At 45.5% G+C, this 18,859-nt stretch overlaps 2 protein-coding genes across 2 annotated transcripts; one reads left to right on the forward strand and one right to left on the reverse strand.

Annotated features, from left to right (window-relative positions):
* Nucleotides 1-77: 77 nt before the first annotated feature.
* xpnpep3 (X-prolyl aminopeptidase 3, mitochondrial) lies at nt 78-12,327 on the reverse strand. Its single transcript, XM_058404880.1, has 10 exons — nt 12,104-12,327; nt 10,914-11,036; nt 7,107-7,493; nt 6,703-6,887; nt 6,558-6,620; nt 6,242-6,355; nt 5,909-5,994; nt 4,175-4,358; nt 3,238-3,358; nt 78-2,913 (listed from the first exon to the last, which is right to left on the reverse strand). Exons 1-10 carry the CDS (start codon nt 12,159-12,161, stop codon nt 2,741-2,743), a joined length of 1,494 nt encoding a protein of 497 aa, XP_058260863.1. The 5' UTR covers nt 12,162-12,327; the 3' UTR covers nt 78-2,740.
* Nucleotides 12,328-12,870: 543 nt separating this feature from the next.
* Nucleotides 12,871-18,840, forward strand: st13 (ST13 Hsp70 interacting protein). The gene is made up of 13 exons (XM_058404892.1): nt 12,871-13,030; nt 13,346-13,464; nt 13,738-13,783; nt 14,433-14,529; nt 14,645-14,718; nt 14,832-14,898; nt 15,083-15,167; nt 15,991-16,101; nt 16,202-16,304; nt 16,419-16,535; nt 16,618-16,666; nt 16,769-16,857; nt 18,059-18,840. Exons 2-13 carry the CDS (start codon nt 13,355-13,357, stop codon nt 18,188-18,190), a joined length of 1,080 nt encoding a protein of 359 aa, XP_058260875.1. The 5' UTR covers nt 12,871-13,030; nt 13,346-13,354; the 3' UTR covers nt 18,191-18,840.
* The last annotated feature ends 19 nt before the right edge of the window (nt 18,841-18,859 follow it).

Below are 18,859 nucleotides of genomic sequence, written 5' to 3' on the forward strand. Positions count from 1 at the left end.
AGTTCAGGATCTGATGGCTCAGTATGAAAAGGAAAACAAAAAGTCCAATTAGTCATTTACTTTGATAAAGAGTAAGATTGTTTTTTTTTTTTTGCAGTAGTGTTATTGGTGGACAGTGGAGAGCTGTGGCAGTGCTGGATGGATCTGCTCACTTTGTGGTTCAAACCAACTCTAATCAAGCTTGCAAGTAGAAGAAATGAGGAAGAAATCCGTGAGCAATCAGGTAAGGAGAAAAACACAGGCTGGGATGAAACGGGGGGAGACTGAATGCAGCCGCATTAATGGTGAAGATTTTAGATCAGATCCGAGATGCACTCCGCGATATTTCGGGGTTCTGATAAATGCGCCCCAGGCTTTTCTGGTGCCGTGACCCCCTGCGCCTTCATTTCTCCCTTCTTTCTCTCTTTCTCTCACTTCTTCTCGGTTCTTTTCTTCACTTTGTTGTGGACGTCCTTCACTTTTACGCCGTCCTCCGTCTTTTCATTTCGCAAGCAGTGCATCCATTCCGTACTCGCCGACGAAAAAAGTGTAAAAGAATAAAATATAGAGATTTTTTTCTCCTCTTTGCTCTTTCTCTCCGTCTCTTGTCCCTCCGCAGGGTTTTTTTTTCCTCCCGATTTTTTTTTTTTTTTTTTTAAATCCCCTTCCGCCTCTTCTTCAGATTTTCACCGAGTGGATTTTTCCGTTTTTAATCTCAATCTTTCGGTTTTTTTCTCCTCCTTTCCTTTTTCTCCTGTTCTTTCAGAAGACGGCGGATCTCAGTGCGCGCCGTGGCCGGGGTTGGAGCGGCTCTCTTCGGTCTGCCTCTCGTGCCTCCTCCGCTCCTCTGGCCGCACAAAACAAAATGGCGGCTTGTTGTTTCTCCTCCTTTTGGCACTGAAGGGAAAGAGGGAGGGTTGGAGGTACATTACAGGGGAAAAGGAGGGGGTAAAGGAGAGGGATCCGGTGTCGGTGCTCGGCTTTTCCCGGATTATTTCGGATTTGAAAGCGGCCTGATTTATATTTTGCTTTTTAAATCTGTTTTACATTTTTTTTCTATCTTCTGTTCTGAGGAGAAATCACAAAGGTGATGAAACAGTACCGAGTCCTACAGAGGAACACGGGCAGGCCACTCTGAATTCGTCGCAAACCTCAATCATTTCACGATTATTCCCTGTTTTACCTTTAGTTTCATCATATTTTAGTCGTATGTGTAAAAATGAAGAATGAGCCAATGTTTAGGTTAAGTGCTCTGACATTGGACTGGTGTATGGTTCGTTTAAAACCGGATTAAAACCGAGTGTGTCGTTTGTTGAATCGCCTGAAATCGCTTTAAAACACCCCGTTTTACTGAAATCATCCCCCCAAAAGACAGTCTTTCCCTCATCTCTGAACGTCTTCTTCCTTATTTTCTACGTCACAGTTCAGTAAATTGTATTACGCAATGATACGCGGCCGAGAATCAAGCCAGCTAACTCATGAATATAAACACGTCCATTATCTTCCACATGAACATACAGATTCATTTATAAAGAGATGATGAAAAACATGTCCCTGACCCCACCCTGAGAACCTCCTGGCCTTGTTTACGCCCTCTGATCCAGTTTAATTCTGAAGAATGCTGGGCTTGTGTTCATTCAGGTGATTTTTTTTGGGCGGTATTTAGTTTTTAATCAGAGGACGGATACACAGTGAACTATGATGAAAATGGTGAGACACAGCAGTGAATTTGTTAAATCAGTTTCCATCCCTTCTCGTTTCTGTGTAGAAATCATTTCAGTCAGAAACCAGAAGTGCCCACTCGGGGATATCTGACTTTAGAGTATGAACACGGTGCAGAGCAGTTTACCTGAGGAACAGTTTACCTGAGGAACAGTTTACCTGAGGAACAGTTTACCTGAGGAACGCTGGGTTAATGAGCTGAAAGTGTGTTCAAGTGGGAAACGCACTAAAACGTATGAAAAAGAATATAAAGCAGCAGGATTGGGAACGAGTGGACATTTAATCAGTGATAAATCTGTTATTTATTTCCGTCTTTCGTTCATCCTCGGAGAAAATCTGTTTTCACGGATCATTTCAGCCGTATCTGTGGCCTGGGGTGGAAAAATGGTCCTTTTTCTAGAAGCTTAATATCCACCAGGAAGAAGAAAATGAAATGGTATATATTTAGATCATTTGGGCTCCATCACATTGTCTCTGTACTTTTCTCACTGGAGACTCTGATATAAGACAAATCTAACAACAAATACAGATTAGAAACCTGAATATTTTCATGACTGTAGTATGTATGAAAATAAATTCAAACAGTCTTGTGACCCCGTGGATGTTCAGGCGCCCTGTGACAATTTATAGCTGTCTGTATGCGAGTTTTATAACGTCTTTTATTACAGATGTCGACTTTATTGAGGCTTTATCACTCGTGCTTCAATTTGAATTAAAGCAAAGGTATGGAAGCCTGTAAACATTGCTTTTCTTAAAATTACAATTTTAATGTGACTGGGAGAAAAACACTTCCATTAAAAGAATGCAACCAGAAGAGGTCATTCATGTTCACATTTTTACACACACACACACACACACACACACACACACACACACACACACACACACACACACACACACACACACACACACCCCCTCCTGGTGCACAGTGTCAGTCAGTGAGTTACGGCGTCTCCAGTGATCATCCATGTCCTAAATGCCGCTTCCTGAGACAAGGGTACTTCATGAAGAGTACTGAACACTAAATGTTAGCATGTCTCTATCCCTCCACCTGTGCACAGGCCCTTTCCACATCACACACTGATTTTGGAGTGTCTGCAGACAGGATCAGGGGACTGCCTCGTTCTCTGATCACTACATCGTCTTCTATTCGCACACCGATACCTCGGAAGTGAAGCGGACACGACTCGTCATCCTCACTGAAGTACAGACCTGTCGAGAGAAAGAGAGAAATATTAATAATGTTGTTGTTGTTCTTTCAGCTCCTCCCTGTTCAGGGTCGCCACAGCGGATCGTTTGGTCCACATGTTTAGATTTGGCACAGGTTTCACACCGGATGCCCTTCCTGACGCAACCCTCCCATTTAATCTGGGCCTAGGACTGGCACTGAGAGTTAACTCTTCAGTGTCTGGGGTATCGCCCTGCCAGAGAATTGAACCAAGTTCTGAAGGAAATGAATTTGTTACCTTCAGTTATGATATTTTCAGTCTTTAGATTAAAAACCTGTAGATGAGGAGCAACATGAGTGTTTCTCACCAGGTTCGATGGTGATGGCCATGCCGGCCTGCAAGGACTGAGAGCGAGACAGCTCAGGTGTGTCATGAACGTCCATACCCAGGTAATGACCTACATGATGAGGGCAGTAACGCCGTGCAGCCTGGACCAGGGACAGAGAGAGAACATCAAACATGACAAAGAAATAGCAAATACTGGATAGACAAATAAGCATGGCATAAGCAAGAGAGAGAGACAAGAAAGTGAAATAAAAAGAAAATAAGAGATGAGAAACAGAGAGATTAAAACAAAAAGTGAGAGCTGACCACAGTACACAACTTGTGTAATGAGCTCAGATCTAACCTGACACAATATACAGTAGTTTGTGATCCATTTTACATCCAAATTCATGCTAGGATTTAATATGTTCAAATTTCCAGGTATATTTAAAATGTCTAGCAGTTTTTTGTATTCATAACAGTAATATGTTGCTGTAACAGCTGTATCAGTGTATCTGTTTGGGGAAATCTCCACAGCACATTGTAAACTGTACTTATTTTACAGAGCGGTTAAAATGTGATAAGTTTTCTGTGATGAGGAACATGTTGGTGTAACATGGAAACATGGAGAAGGAGTCTCCAGTGTCAGCACTGTGTAAGAGTCAGAGGTAAAGTTCAGGTTTTCTGACATCTTCAGGACAGAGCAGTTTACACTTCTTTAACTTCAAGAGAGAGATAAAGAGAGGCAGGGTGAGGGAGAGAGCGTTTATAGCTGCTAGAGAGAGAACTGTAACAAGAAGAAGAGCTACACAGAACATTCCAAGAAAAAAATAGATAATAAAGTGGCTGTGGTTTAAGAGAACACACTGCTGTAGGATAATAATCAGCCTCAGGATGGCAGCATGACTTCTTGTTGTTGCTGTGTATGTGTGTGTTATCTGCATGTTAGGTGTTATTTAGAAGCCAGATGATGTGAATACCTTGAGAGCGGCGGCATGGTCAGTGTCGTGTGGTAACACACCCAGCTGCAGCAGCTGTTTGGCCAGCAGCGTGAGCATGGACGAGTAAATATGATCCAGACTGACTCCAGGAACACACAGAGACAAACACACCGACTGGACCTCCAACACGGCCTCATACACACACCGCTGAAGCTCAGTGAACCTGCACACACACACACACAGATTAGATAGATAGTCATTTATCAGATAATAGATCATTATGGACTGTATTCAGATTCAGCAGCTCAAGTACAAAAGTTACATCAATATTTACTTTGGAATGAGTTCCTCGTACTCAGACTCAGGTTACGCAGTTACTTAAGTAGAATTTCTTCTCGGCTCCTCATTCAGATTAAAATCACCTGCGTATAGTTTCACACGCAGCAGCATGGAAGAGTGGGGTTTTTCAAACACTGCCTTTAAACACAAATGCTCAAAAAAAGCTATCTGGGATAGAAAATACTGACTGATAAAGTAAATAGAGTTTTTTTTACAGTTACAGTATTTTGGCAGATGTTTTCATTCAGAGCGATTTACATTTATACAACTGAGCAGCTAAGGGTTAAGGGCCTTGCTCAAGGGCCCAGCAGTGGCAGCTTGATGGACCTGGGATTCAAACACACAACCTTCTGATCAGTAGTCCAGCATCTTAACTACCACCAGGTGAGCTACCACTTCCCACGTTTTTTTCCCATTGCCATCAAAACCAAGAGAAAAAATGATGCGGTAGAATATACTGTGATGGTGATATAAATCTAACAGGAGTCTGGTACATCATTAGCACATCGCCATATGATCACATTAAACACTGGTTTAACTGAACATCATGGCTTCCACGCTCATTACTCAGCAGCACAGAGAATAGCACTTAATCCAGCGCAGACTGATATTTTACTCAGACAAACTGTGTGTGAGGAATGCAGGAGATTTCATCACATTTTAACTCACTCTTTAGATCTCTGATGGACAATCCGATATAATCCGGTTTATACACCGATCAGCTATAACGCTCTGACCAGTGAGAGGTGAAGTGAATAAGACTGAGTATCTCCTCATCATGGCTCCTGTTAGTGGGTGGGATATATTAGGCAGCAAGTCAACATTTTGTCGTCAAAGTTGATGTTAGAAGCAGGAAAAATGGACAAGCGTAAGGATTTGAGTGAGTTTGACCAAAAGGGACAGATTGTGATGGCTAGACCACTGGATCAGAGCATCTCCAAAACTGCAGGTCTTGTGGGGTGTTCCCGGTCTGCAGTGGTCAGTATCTATCAAAAGTGGTCCAAGGAAGGAACAGTGGTGAACCGGGGACAGGGTCATGGGCGGTCAAGGCTCATTGATGCACGTGGGGAGTGAAGGCTGGCCCATGTGATCCTACTACTGTTGCTCAAATTGCTGAAGAAGTTAATGCTGGTTCTGATAGAAAGGGGTCAGAACACACAGTGCAGGACGGGTCAGGGCTGTTTTGGCAGAAAAAGGGGGACCAACACAATATTAGGCAGGTGGTCATAATGTTATGGCTGATCTGTGTATAGTAACAGTTCATTAAAAGTAACAGATTTATGGATTTAATGTTGCTCCTGAATCCCATTCCTCAGTGTGTTTGAGTAGATTTGCAGCCAAAACAGATTTCAGTGTCATATTACAGTTACATCAAACTTTCAGCCTCACTGCATGCTCCTAATCCTGGACGGTGTTTAATAACTGGTCACTCACTTTCCACTCACAGGCCATGTGCGTGTGACATCACTGACATAGCCAAAATATTCACAACCTCCATCCAACAACACCATCTCTCCATCCTGAGAAAGAGAGAGAGAGTCTTTATTAGTCATATTTCTATTAGTATTTAACGAAAAGACTTTATGGAAGCTGGCTAACTTGAGACACTAGCTGGCATTAATCTTCGCCATATTGCTTCAAATCGTTTCCATAGTTACAGTCCATCCCAGAGTTAAACACAGCACTGTAATTAGTCATTATTACTGTGAAGGATAAACAGATCATCAGTGTGAAGTGAGGAAATTGTGGCTGTGTGAGGTATGTTACCTTGACAATCTGGTTGTTGCTGATGTAGTGCAGTGTGTTGGCTCGGTTTCCGCCGGCAACCACTGGAGGATAGGCTAAAAAGTTGGCACCATGAGCTCGACACTCGAAATCGAACTGAAGAGAGACAGCATGAAGAGGACAAAAGTAAAAGGCACTCACCGTTTATTTCATTGTTACAGCTGTAATGCGTTTAGTCTTTATCAGCGTTATTCCTGCTTCGGCTTTTCCCGTAGCACAGATTAGCATCTCGTCAGGTACACAAATTAGCACCTCCTACATGTTAATGCATCACTGATTAGCACTTCTGCTCATTTACCTTAGCGTAGATTAGCGCCTCGTCGATGTCCCCTCGGCACAAAGCCATGGTTTTCCTGAAAGCCTTAAAACACACAAGAACGATCCGTTACACGCCTTCCATCGCTTCTCTGGAGGAAAGAGTAAACGAGTGAAATGCTACATACGTGTGCTGTGATGCGTCCTGCCTGCTTCATCAGCTCCACCTCAGCGGGACTCTTCATCGCCCGGAGAGAGTGAACGAGTGACCGCAGGGGGCGAACCGACACCTGTCCCTCCAGCAGGTGGCGCACATGGGTCTGATGGAGACGAGGATGAACCGGCTGAGAACCGTCATACCACACCACAGATCCTGGTGGGGGGGGATTCAAGAAAACACAATGATAACAATATTGCAATCTCAATAAGAGAGAGAGAAAGAGAGAGAAAGAGAAAGAGAGAGACAGGCAGACAGAGAGAGAGAGAGAGACCATCATCAAATGGTTTATCCACTCATCTGTCTTATCTGTCTGTCTCTCTGTACTTCTGTGTGTATTTTTCTCCATGTGTCTCATGTGTCCATGTGCTTTACCTTTAACAGCGCTGAGGACAGAGCCGAGCTCCTCGATGCTGTGGACGGTCTGGATGCCGGTCAGAGCGGCGGCTCCGTCTCTCCCTGACCTCGGGCCGTCCCATAATTCCCGGGCGGGGTCTCTGGGCGGGACAAAGAGCAGGGTGCGGTCAGGACGAGGCGAGCCATACATGACGAGGGCGCAGTCTGGCTCCTGCATGCCGGTCAGGTACAGGAAGTCCTGGTTCTGGTGGAATGGGTACGGGATGTCGTTAGTCATGTAGCGCACTGGGTGAGACAGGACCACGAGGACATGGGACGAGTCTGGGACACGGGACTCCACCAGGGACACCAGACTCTGACGACGCAGTTCATACTCTGTCTGAGTCACACCTGGGGTCACCTCACCTGAGAGAGAGAGAGAAACAGAGAGAGAAAGTTGAGTAAGAGGTATAATTTTGAAACAGCATGTTTATTTATCTTCCCCCACCTTCCCCCACTGACTATGACTGCTGAAGGAACCCTTCCTAAACATTCCACAGAATGAAAAACTCAGTAATAATTTGCTTTTAAAGTTTTCTAAGTTTTCTCTTTTTCAAATAAAATCTAATCTCACTCTAACCCTGTGGTCATTACCTTTAAACCCAGTATCCTGTCTTACCCCCTCATGTCTCTCCATGTGTCTGTCATTTGGGATTCTATGATTATTTTAGATCTAAGGGCACCTGTGAGGTTCTTCCCCGTTTCTATCAAGAGTAAAATCAATAGTACAGATCCAGTCACCCCCCACCCCCCACTATAACACACACACTCTTATCATATTTCTCCACATCCTTCTTGAGCTCTGAGATCATTCACTCTGATCCACAGTGAGGAGTATACACATTTATAAACACTGTTTCTCCTCCCATTCATGACCTTCACTTTCCACCTTATTCCCCATTCCACTTCATTATCAGTGTCAGTGTGTGTGTGTGTGTGTGTCAGTGTGTGTGTGTCAGTGTGTGTGTGTGTGTCAGTGTCAGTGTGTGCGTCAGTGTCAGTGTGTGTGTGTGTATGTGTATGTCAGTGTGTGTGTCACTGTATGTGTGTCAGTGTCAGTGTGTATATGTGTCAGTGTGTGTGTGTCAGTATGTGCGTCAGTGTCAGTGTGTGTCAGTGTGTATGTGTGTGTCAGTGTGTATCAGTATGTGTGTGTGTCAGTGTGTATGTGTGTGTCAGTGTGTATCAGTGTTTGTGTGTGTCAGTGTGTGTGTCTGTGTCAGTGTGTGTCAGTGTCAGTGTGTGTCTGTGTCAGTGTGTGTGTTTGTGTGTGTCAGTGTCAGCGTGTGTCAGTGTGTGTCAGTGTCAGCGTGTGTGTCTGTGTCAGTGTGTGTGTGTGTCAGTGTCAGTGTGTGTGTTTGTGTGTGTCAGTGTGTATGTGTGTGTCAGTGTCAGTGTGTGTCAGTGTGTGTTTGTGTGTGTCAGTGTGTGTGTCTGTGTCAGTGTGTGTGTTTGTGTGTGTCAGTGTGTGTCTGTGTCAGTGTGTGTGTCAGTGTGTGTGTCAGTGTCAGTGTGTCTTGTAAAAAAGTAACATTGAGTTTTTTAATACTTATAAACTTTGTGACCATCGTTAGTTTATTCCTGTCTCTCCCCCATTAATGTTTAATCTTCCTACTTAGAACACCTCCATGTGGAAAAGGGAAGTATATAAGTGTGTGTGTCACCGGGTTTGATAAGGTGAAGGGGTGTGGGTGTGTGTGTCTCACCGGGTTTGATGAGGTGAAGGGGTGTGTGTGTGTGTGTGTGTCACTGGGTTTGATGAGGTGAGGGTGTGTGTGTGTGTGTGTCACTGGGTTTGATGAGGTGAGGGTGTGTGTCTTTGTGTGTGTGTGTCTCACCGGGTTTGATGAGGTGTGTGTGTCTCACCAGGTTTGATGAGGTGAGGGTGTGTGTGTGTGTGTGTCACTGGGTTTGATGAGGTGAGGGTGTGTGTGTGTGTCACTGGGTTTGATGAGGTGAGGGTGTGTGTCTTTGTGTGTGTGTGTCTCACCGGGTTTGATGAGGTGAGGGTGTGTGTCTCACCGGGTTTGAAGAGGTGAGGGTGTGTGTCTCACCGGGTTTGAAGAGGTGAGGGTGTGTGTGTGTGTCACCGGGTTTGATGAGGTGAGGGTGTGTGTATGTGTCTCACCGGGTTTGATGAGGTGAGGGTGTGTGTGTGTGTGTGTCACTGGGTTTGATGAGGTGAGGGTGTGTGTCTTTGTGTGTGTGTGTCTCACTGGGTTTGATGAGGTGAGGGTGTGTGTGTGTCATCGGGTTTGAAGAGGTGTGTGTGTGTCTCACCGGGTTTGATGATGTGAGGGTGTGTGTCTCATCGGGTTTGAAGAGGTGAGGGTGTGTGTGTGTGTGTCTCACCGGGGTTGATGAGGTGAGGGGGTGTGTCTCACCGGGTTTGAAGAGGTGAGGGTGTGTGTGTCTCTCATCGGGTTTGAAGAGGTGAGGGTGTGTCTCACTGGGTTTGATGATGTGAGGTGGGGTGTGTGTCTCACTGGGTTTGATGAGGTGAGGTGGGGTGTGTGTATGTCACCAGGTTTGATGAGGTGAGGGTGTGTGTGTGTCTCACTGGGTTTGATGAGGTGAGGGTGTGTGTGTGTCTCACCGGGTTTGATGAGGTGAAGGTGTGTGTGTCTCACCGGGTTTGATGAGGTGAGGGTGGGTGTGTCTCACGGGGTTTGATGAGGTGAGGGTGGGTGTGTCTCACGGGGTTTGATGAGGTGAGGGTGTGTGTGTGTATGTCACCAGGTTTGATGAGGTGAGGGTGGGTGTGTGTGTCTCACCAGGTTTGATGAGGTGAGGGTGTGTGTGTGTGTGTGTCACCGGGTTTGATGAGGTGAGGGTGTGTGTGTGTGTGTCACCTGGTTTGATGAGGTGAGGGTGTGTGTGTGTGTCTCACAGGGTTTGATGAGGTGAGGGTGTGTGTGTGTGTCTCACGGGGTTTGATGAGGTGAGGGTGTGTGTGTGTCTCACCGGGTTTGATGAGGTGAGGGTGTGTGTGTGTGTCACCAGGTTTGATGAGGTGAGGGTGTGTGTGTGTCTCTCACCGGGTTTGATGAGGTGAGGGTGTGTGTGTGTCTCTCACCGGGTTTGATGAGGTGAGGGTGTGTGTGTGTCTCTCACCGGGTTTGATGAGGTGAGGGTGTGTGTGTGTCTCTCACCGGGTTTGATGAGGTGAGGGTGTGTGTGTGTCTCTCACCGGGTTTGATGAGGTGAGGGTGTGTGTGTGTCTCTCACCGGGTTTGATGAGGTGAGGGTGTGTGTGTGTCTCTCACCGGGTTTGATGAGGTGAGGGTGTGTGTGTGTCTCTCACCGGGTTTGATGAGGTGAGGGTGTGTGTGTGTCTCTCACCGGGTTTGATGAGGTGAGGGTGTGTGTGTGTCTCTCACCGGGTTTGATGAGGTGAGGGTGTGTGTGTGTCTCTCACCGGGTTTGATGAGGTGAGGGTGTGTGTGTGTCTCTCACCGGGTTTGATGAGGTGAGGGTGTGTGTGTGTCTCACCGGGTTTGATGAGGTGAGGGTGTGTGTGTGTGTCACCAGGTTTGATGAGGTGAGGGTGTGTGTGTGTCTCTCACCGGGTTTGATGAGGTGAGGGTGTGTGTGTGTCTCACCGGGTTTGATGAGGTGAGGGTGTGTGTGTGTGTCACCAGGTTTGATGAGGTGAGGGTGTGTGTGTGTCTCTCACCGGGTTTGATGAGGTGAGGGTGTGTGTGTGTCTCTCACCGGGTTTGATGAGGTGAGGGTGTGTGTGTGTCACCGGGTTTGATGAGGTGAGGGTGTGTGTGTGTCTCTCACCGGGTTTGATGAGGTGAGGGTGTGTGTATGGACTCGGTTGTCCCAGGCATCTCTGAGGTATTTTCTTGGTCTTCCATTCTCCAGTTTTGGCCCACACGCTCCTGCACACACACTTTAACACACCTGCAATGACACACAGAGTTTCCTGAACTACACACACACCCACACAAACACACTCTCACACACACAAACACCCCCCACACACACACCCACACAAACACACTCTCACACACACAAACACCCCCCACACACACACAAACACATTCTCACACACACAAACACCCCCCCCCCACACAAACACCCCCCCACACACACACACCCACACAAACACACTCACACCCACAAACACCCCCCCACACTCTCACACACACAAACACACTCACACCCACACAAACACACATACTCACCCCTCCCACACACACAAACACACTCTCACACACACAAACACCCCCCCCACACACACCCACACAAACACACTCTCACACACACAAACACCCCCCACACACACACCCACACAAACACACTCTCACACACACAAACACCCCCCACACACACAAACACATTCTCACACACACAAACACCCCCCCACACACACACCCACACAAACACACTCACACCCACACAAACACCCCCCCCACACACACACCCACACAAACACACTCTCACACACACAAACACACTCACACCCACACAAACACACATACTCACCCCTCCCACACACACAAACACACTCTCACAACCCCCTCCACACACACACAAACACACATACTCACCCCTCCCACACACACACACACAAACACACTCTCACAACCCCCTCCACACACACACAAACACACTCTCACAACCCCCTCCACACACACACAAACACACATACTCACCCCTCCCACACACACACTCTCACATACACACACTCTCACAACCCCCTCCACACACACACAAACACACTCTCACCCCCCCCCAACCACACTCTCACACACACTCTCACCCCCACACACACAAACACACTCCCCCCCCCACCCCCACCAACACACACACACACTCACACACACACACTCACACTCACACACACACTCACACTCACACACACACTCACACTCACACTCACACACTCACACACACACTCACACACACACTCACACACTCACACTCACACTCACACGGTGGTACAGAGGGATGAGAATAATCAGTACCTGAGTTCAGGTGAGTGTGTACTGCAGCTCTCAGTAATGTAGCCGGAAACTGCAGCATTTTACTTTACTCGCGTGCAAAATGTTCGATTTCATAACAAAAATAATCATAAACAAATAAACAACAAATAATTAAAAACACATGAACATGAAAGTGTCACTCGCTCTATAACACCGAGGACATGAGACGTGCGAGTACAGCGGTCAGTGCGCATGCGCGCCCAGGGTCAGCCCCACCCCCTTTACTACCTCTCCCGGAACTAAAACTCATTCACAAAATCTATCGATTTCTTTTGTTTATATATTTTAATAGTCTATTATATTTTATTATATATTATATAAATTAATATTCTAATAAAAATAAATATAACATTGTATAAAGCTAAACAAAGCCACAAAGCTTGAAAAATAGTAATTAATAACACAAATAATGAGAAGAATATATGTAAACAAACATAAAGGGAAGAAAAGTTCATAAAGACTTTAACAATTCAAATGTAAAGTTTCTTTCATCTTTAAACAGCACGCTCAGAGAAATGTGGGTTAGTTGAAAATGTAAAATAATTTTTATATATACTTCGTTTTTATGAATTTTATTTGAATTTTAGAGTTTTTGTGTTTTACTGTAATCCATCAGCGCGGTACTTCCGGAGCTGCCAGCGTTGCCGTGGAAACGCCAAACCCACGCGCGGAGAGTTCCGCATCCTCTGATTGGTCAGCTGTCACTATGACGACATTTAGTACGCGACGCGAGTTGATATAGGGCCCGTGCTTTGGTTGAAGAGTTTTGGGTTCATTTCGCGCCTGCGCACAATTCTCCGTTCTACAAGTCGAAGCGTGTGGAGTTTTTTTTAGTTACGTTTCCGTGAGCTAGCCGCAGGAGGAGAAGAAGAAAGACTTTATCCGGTTCCTATTCCAGCTTACATCCAGGTAGAGGCGGAATACCGGGGCTAACATAGCTTGCTAACTCGTTTAACGGCTGCACAGTTCCAGAAGATTCTGTTATGAGGGCACGCGATTAATCCGCCGTGACGTAGCAGCGAGCTCGAGTGTGCGCGTGCAGCTCCAGTTTAGGGCTTATAACGCATAACAGCGCTTTCGGTAGTCGGTTTGTTTAAAAAGCCTGAAAGCGCGCGCTATAGCTAACCTAGGGCACAGTGTGTGGCCGTGTGGAGTGTAAGGGACCCCTCAGTGCAGGATAAACGTGTATGAAGTGATAAACAGGTGAAGTGTGTGTTGTTCTAGGCGTTGGTGATGGATCCGCGGAAAGTAGCCGAGCTGAAGGGCTTCGTCCAGCTGTGTCAGGACAATCCAGGTGTGCTGCACCTGCCCGAGATGGAGTTCTTCAGAACCTGGCTGCATGGGTGAGGAAACTCCTCATAATCAGTGTAGGGATACACTCCTGATCTCTCTGTGTGTGTGTGAGAGAGAGAGAGAGAGAGAGAGAGGGAGAGAGAGGGAGAGAGAGAGTGTGCATGCGTGCCTGTGTGAGTTGTGATTGCATGGCCACGCCCACTTTTTGTCAGTGGACTCTTACTATCCTGGAAAGTTCGAGTGTCCTCTTTCCGCGTGCCACATATTTTGAATGAGTATTCAGCTGTTCTCTATCTGTGTGTGTGTGTGTGTGTGTGTTTCAGATTGGGAGCGACTATTCCACCACTGCCTACAAAATCAGGCTGCAAGGTACAGAACAACAACACACACACCCTGTCCGGCTGTAACACACACTGACCCAGCACTCACCCTGACCAGCAGATCATGTCACATGGTGTGTGTGTGTGTGTGTGTAAGAGAGAGAGAGAGACACAATTTGAAGCATCCCTAAAACTCTGTGGTAATTATATAAAGCTCACAGTCATCTCGAACACTTAGTCTGATCCGTCCTGCTGTGCATCATACCTACACTTACATCCAGCAACAATAGGGAAAAAACTTAAAGGCATGGATTCATCTTCTCCTGTCATGGACGACAGAGACGTTGTGAGTAAGAGCAGCGGAGATCGTCACGGTCTCTACAGAGTGTATGTAGCTAGGACAGTTAGCTTGTCTTGCTAATATATCTGAGAACAAAGTAAGTTCAAGGCTCAGCTGACCTTCACCCTGATTATTGCATTACTGATTTGTTCTAACAGTTTAAAAGCTGTTTGTACCTACTACTGAATTACAAATGCTGGATAGGCCACGCCCACATTCAGCTATAAGATCGCAAGATAAATTTGAGGTCACGTTTTCAGTGGCGAGTCCGGCGCATGTCCTTTTGTCCAGTTTAAAGAAAAACAAGCATACTTCTACAAAATACTCATAACTTAACCACACACTCACTTCCACACAGGGAAGCTGTCCGTGTGATGCAGCCCCACCTCCAAAAACAGCCCCGCCCCCTCAGGCAGAGCCAGCCCCGCCCTCCGAGAGTGAGGAGAGTGAATTAGGTAATGGTGTAGTGTGAAACTTTCTGTGTGAATGTGCCAGAGAAGCTGATGATGATGATGATGATAAACTGTTTCATGATGCAGTTAAAGGATGTGAAGTGTTTCTCATCCACAGAGATCGACAACGATGGAGTGATTGAACCGGACCTGGACGAGGTTCAGGACATGGGCGACTATGAGAACCTGGAGGTGCTTTTATTATATTTTATTTATAGAATGATCTTTACCTCATTAACATCAGAGTTGTAGAGTTCGATGTACTGCAGGTGCAGACTGAGATACTTTCCTCTTAAATATTTCAGGTGACTGAGGAGATGATGGACCAGGCCAATGAGAAGAAGATTGAGGCCATTGATGCACTGGGAGAGGGTGATGATCCTGCACACACACACACACACACACACACACACACACACACAAACAGATATCACACCACCACCACCACCATTACTGCTGATGATATTACAGTTCAAGTTATTTCAGTTACTGGAGCTGACAGGGATCAGTGTAACAGAACTGATTTAATCGTGTGTGTGTGTGTGTGTGTGTGTAGGAGAACTGCAGAAAGCTCTGGATCTGTTCACTGAAGCCATCAAACTGAATCCACGATCAGCTATACTCTATGCTAAGAGAGCCAGGTAACACACACACACACACACACACACACAGAGTCTCTCTCTCTTTCTCTCTCTCTCTCCCTCCCTCTCCAGAACATACAACTAACACTCTGTTATTTTACATCTCACATTTAACACACACACAATATTGCCAAAAGTTTTGGGACATCTGCTTTTACCTGCACATGAATGTAATATGGAGTTGTCCCGCCCTTTGCAGCTATAACAGCTTCAACTCTTCTGGAAGGCTTTCCACAAGGTTTAGGAGTGTGTTTATGGGAATTTTTGACCGTTCCTCTAGAAGTACATTTGTGAGGTCAGGCACCGATGTTGGACGAGAAGGTCTGGCTCACAGCCTCCACTCTAATTCATCCCAAAGGTGTTCTATGGGGTTGAGGTCAGGACTCTGTGCAGGACAGTCAAGTTCCTCCACACCAAACTCACTCATCCATGTCTTTATGGACCTTGCTTTGGTCACTGGTGTGCAGTCATGTTGGAACAGGAAGGGGTCATCCCCAAACTGTTCCCACAAAGAGCATGAAATTGTCCAAAATGTCTTGGTATGAAGCTGAAGCATTAAGAGTTCCTTTCACTGGAACTAAGGGGCCGAGCCCAACCCCTGAAAAACAACCCCTGAACTCAATGATCTGGAGGGTCCCAATACTTTTTGCTATATAGTGTACCTACAAAGACAAGTAATATAAGTTATTATAAACATAAATATTTTTAATTTATTTTTTATTTCGTTGTTCTGTTTCATATTTCGGACTATTTATATTGTTGTACAGTATGTTCTCTATGTGTATATGTATATAAGGTGTGTGTGTGTGTGTGTGTGTGTCAGTGTGTATATCAAGATGCAGAAGCCCAACGCTGCGATCCGAGACTGTGACAGAGCGATAGATATAAACCCAGATTCAGCACAGCCGTATAAGTGGAGAGGGAAAGCTCACAGGTGAGGACGTTCACTCCATCACCTCATTTCTCCTCTCTCACCTGTGTAGGTGTAGGCCACCTGAAGGGAACGGTGGGTTTATTGTGTTTATCTCTCTCAGGTTACTCGGTCACTGGGAGGAAGCAGCTAAAGATTTGGCCACAGCCTGCAAACTGGACTATGATGATGATGCCAGTGCCATGCTGAAGGAGGTTCAGCCCAAAGTGTGTATATACACACACACACGCACACACACACTCCAATATGTCCTACATTTTATCTCTCTGCATTTGATATCTCACTGACCCAGTGTCCCGTGTGTGTGTGTCCTTTCACAGGCCAACAAGATCCAGGAGCACCGGCGTAAATACGAGCGCAAACGAGAGGAGAGAGAGATCAGAGAGAGACAGGAACGAGTGAAGAAAGCCAGGGAGGAGCACGAGAGAGCACAGAGGGTGAGACAGAGAGGTGTGGTGGCTTTACACTGGATGGAATAGTGAACTGTTAACTCAGGGGTGTGTGTGTGTGTGTGTATAGGAGCAGGAAGCCAGGCAGCAGGCAGGAGGAGCACAAGGAGGCTTCCCAGGTATGTGTGAACATTCATACACCCAGGTACGCGTGATGCAGCATGAAACCAGCTCTCTGTGTTGATCTTACACTGTGGTGTGTTTGGTATCTGCTCCTGTAGGTGCCGGAGGTTTTCCAGGCGGCGCTCCGTTTGGAATGCCAGGCCTGCAGGAGCTCTTTAACGACCCCGAGGTGCTCATGGCCATGAAGGTGTGACACCAATCATTTATCTACTTAAACACCAGTTCACATGCAGTGAATTCCAACCTGTGTAGCTATTCAAAATGCCTTTTAAATCAAATCAGTAACAGGTAAAAGTGTTCTTTATGTCTTTAAAAGAGACTCCAAATTATTCTAATATGAATCATTATATTTATTTTACTGTGTCCCAGTGACTTATCCCACACCTCTGCCTAGTCTTCCCAGAGACATGATGCAGCAGAGCTTTGGTCACCTGTAGACTCTGCTCAAACAGATTGGCTTTAATGTTCCTCATAATACTACCACTATTCTGGGGGAGAGAAGCTGTTACTCTTTTGTTTTAGGACCTGTTATTGCTTATGTATGAAAGATTTATTTATTTATTTTTACATCCGTTAAAACATGTATTTGTAGATGTACACAGGATATAGCTGTGTTAGCAATACAAAGTGCTAAAGGATAATGATGATAAAGACTTCTCACAGGAAAAAATGACCGTAGTGCACCAACCAACCAACAAATTAGCACCAGGATCAATAAACACATGACAAATATTCAAATATACACTATATAGCCAAAGGTTTTGGGACACCCCTCAGTTCAGTTCAGGGGTTGGGCTCGGGCTCACAGTCTCTGCTCTAATTCATCCCAAAGGTGTTCTATGGGGTTGAGGTCAGGACTCTGTGCAGGCCAGTCAAGTTCCTCCACACCAAACTCACTCATCCATGTCTTTATGGACCTTGCTTTGGTCACTGGTGTACAGTCATGTTGGAACAGGAAGGGGTCATCCCCAAACTGTTCCCACAAAGAGCATGAAATTGTCCAAAATGTCTTGGTATGAAGCTGAAGCATTAAGAGTTCCTTTTACTGGAACTAAGGGGTGGAGCCCAACCCCTGAACTCAATGATCTGGAGGGGTGTCCCAATACTTTTGGCTATATAGTGTGTATATAACAGGTTAAGACTTGTGATTGGCTAGTAGACCATCTGCTGTTTAGTTTAAACCTAAACTAATGTATTTATGTAACGAGATTATTTATCAAGGTTTACAGCACAAACTAACTGCCCTCCAGTTCTGTTAGAAAGCTCTGTGTCTGTCCCTGCATGGACATCAAAGCACATGGATCTCAAACCATTGTTGGTTTCTTTCACTGATGTAATCAATCATGGAAAACAAGGTCATTTAAAGTTATTTTTGAAATTGTGTGTAGGACCCTGAAGTGATGGCTGCCTTCCAGGATGTGGCTCAGAATCCAGCCAACATCTCCAAGTACCAGAGCAACCCTAAGATCATGGCCCTCATCAACAAACTGAGCTCCAAATTCAGTGGCCCTCAGGCCTAGGCAGCTGAACGAAGTGTGTTTAATGATGAGGTCAGTGCTCTGAAATAGCACTTTCTCTCTCGCTTTTATGAGTTATTTCTTCCTCTGCGCTAACACGTGAAGATTGGATAGAGATCAGGATTCATGTGCAGTAAATGCTGTTTAATTCACACATTAGTTTCTGGGGCTATTTAAGAGCATTGAAACACCGACATGAAGTTAGGATTAGGGAACAGCTGTGTAAACCTTAAAAGGGGTGTGGTCTCATGAATCAGAACTGGGCTGTGATTGGTGTTTGAAATGGTCCAGTTACTGCCTCCGTTACTGAACCTGAATTGATTTGGACTGATTAAAAGTCTGGCCTTTTTCTCACCCCGAGTCTACTACCAATCTACTTCTTACTGCACTTAAACCCAGACTGAGCTGGAGAACATTTTAAGAGCTAAAACTGATCATCATTCCATCCAGTCAGGTCTTAACTAAAATTTTATGAGATGATTTCTTTTCTGTCCTATTCTATCAAAAAAAAACTAAACAAAAACAAAAAAAGAAATAAATATAAAACAATAAAATCAGATGGAAAAGTTTAGGTTTTTTTCCCCCTTGATCCAGGAGTGTTTCTCTCTGATGGCTCTGAAACATTTCAATCAATAAAGGTTTTGGTTGTTGCAGCTCTGCTGCCTATGAGTG

Source organism: Hemibagrus wyckioides, linkage group LG12 (assembly GCF_019097595.1).
Source record: "Hemibagrus wyckioides isolate EC202008001 linkage group LG12, SWU_Hwy_1.0, whole genome shotgun sequence".
Classification (NCBI taxonomy): domain Eukaryota; kingdom Metazoa; phylum Chordata; class Actinopteri; order Siluriformes; family Bagridae; genus Hemibagrus; species Hemibagrus wyckioides.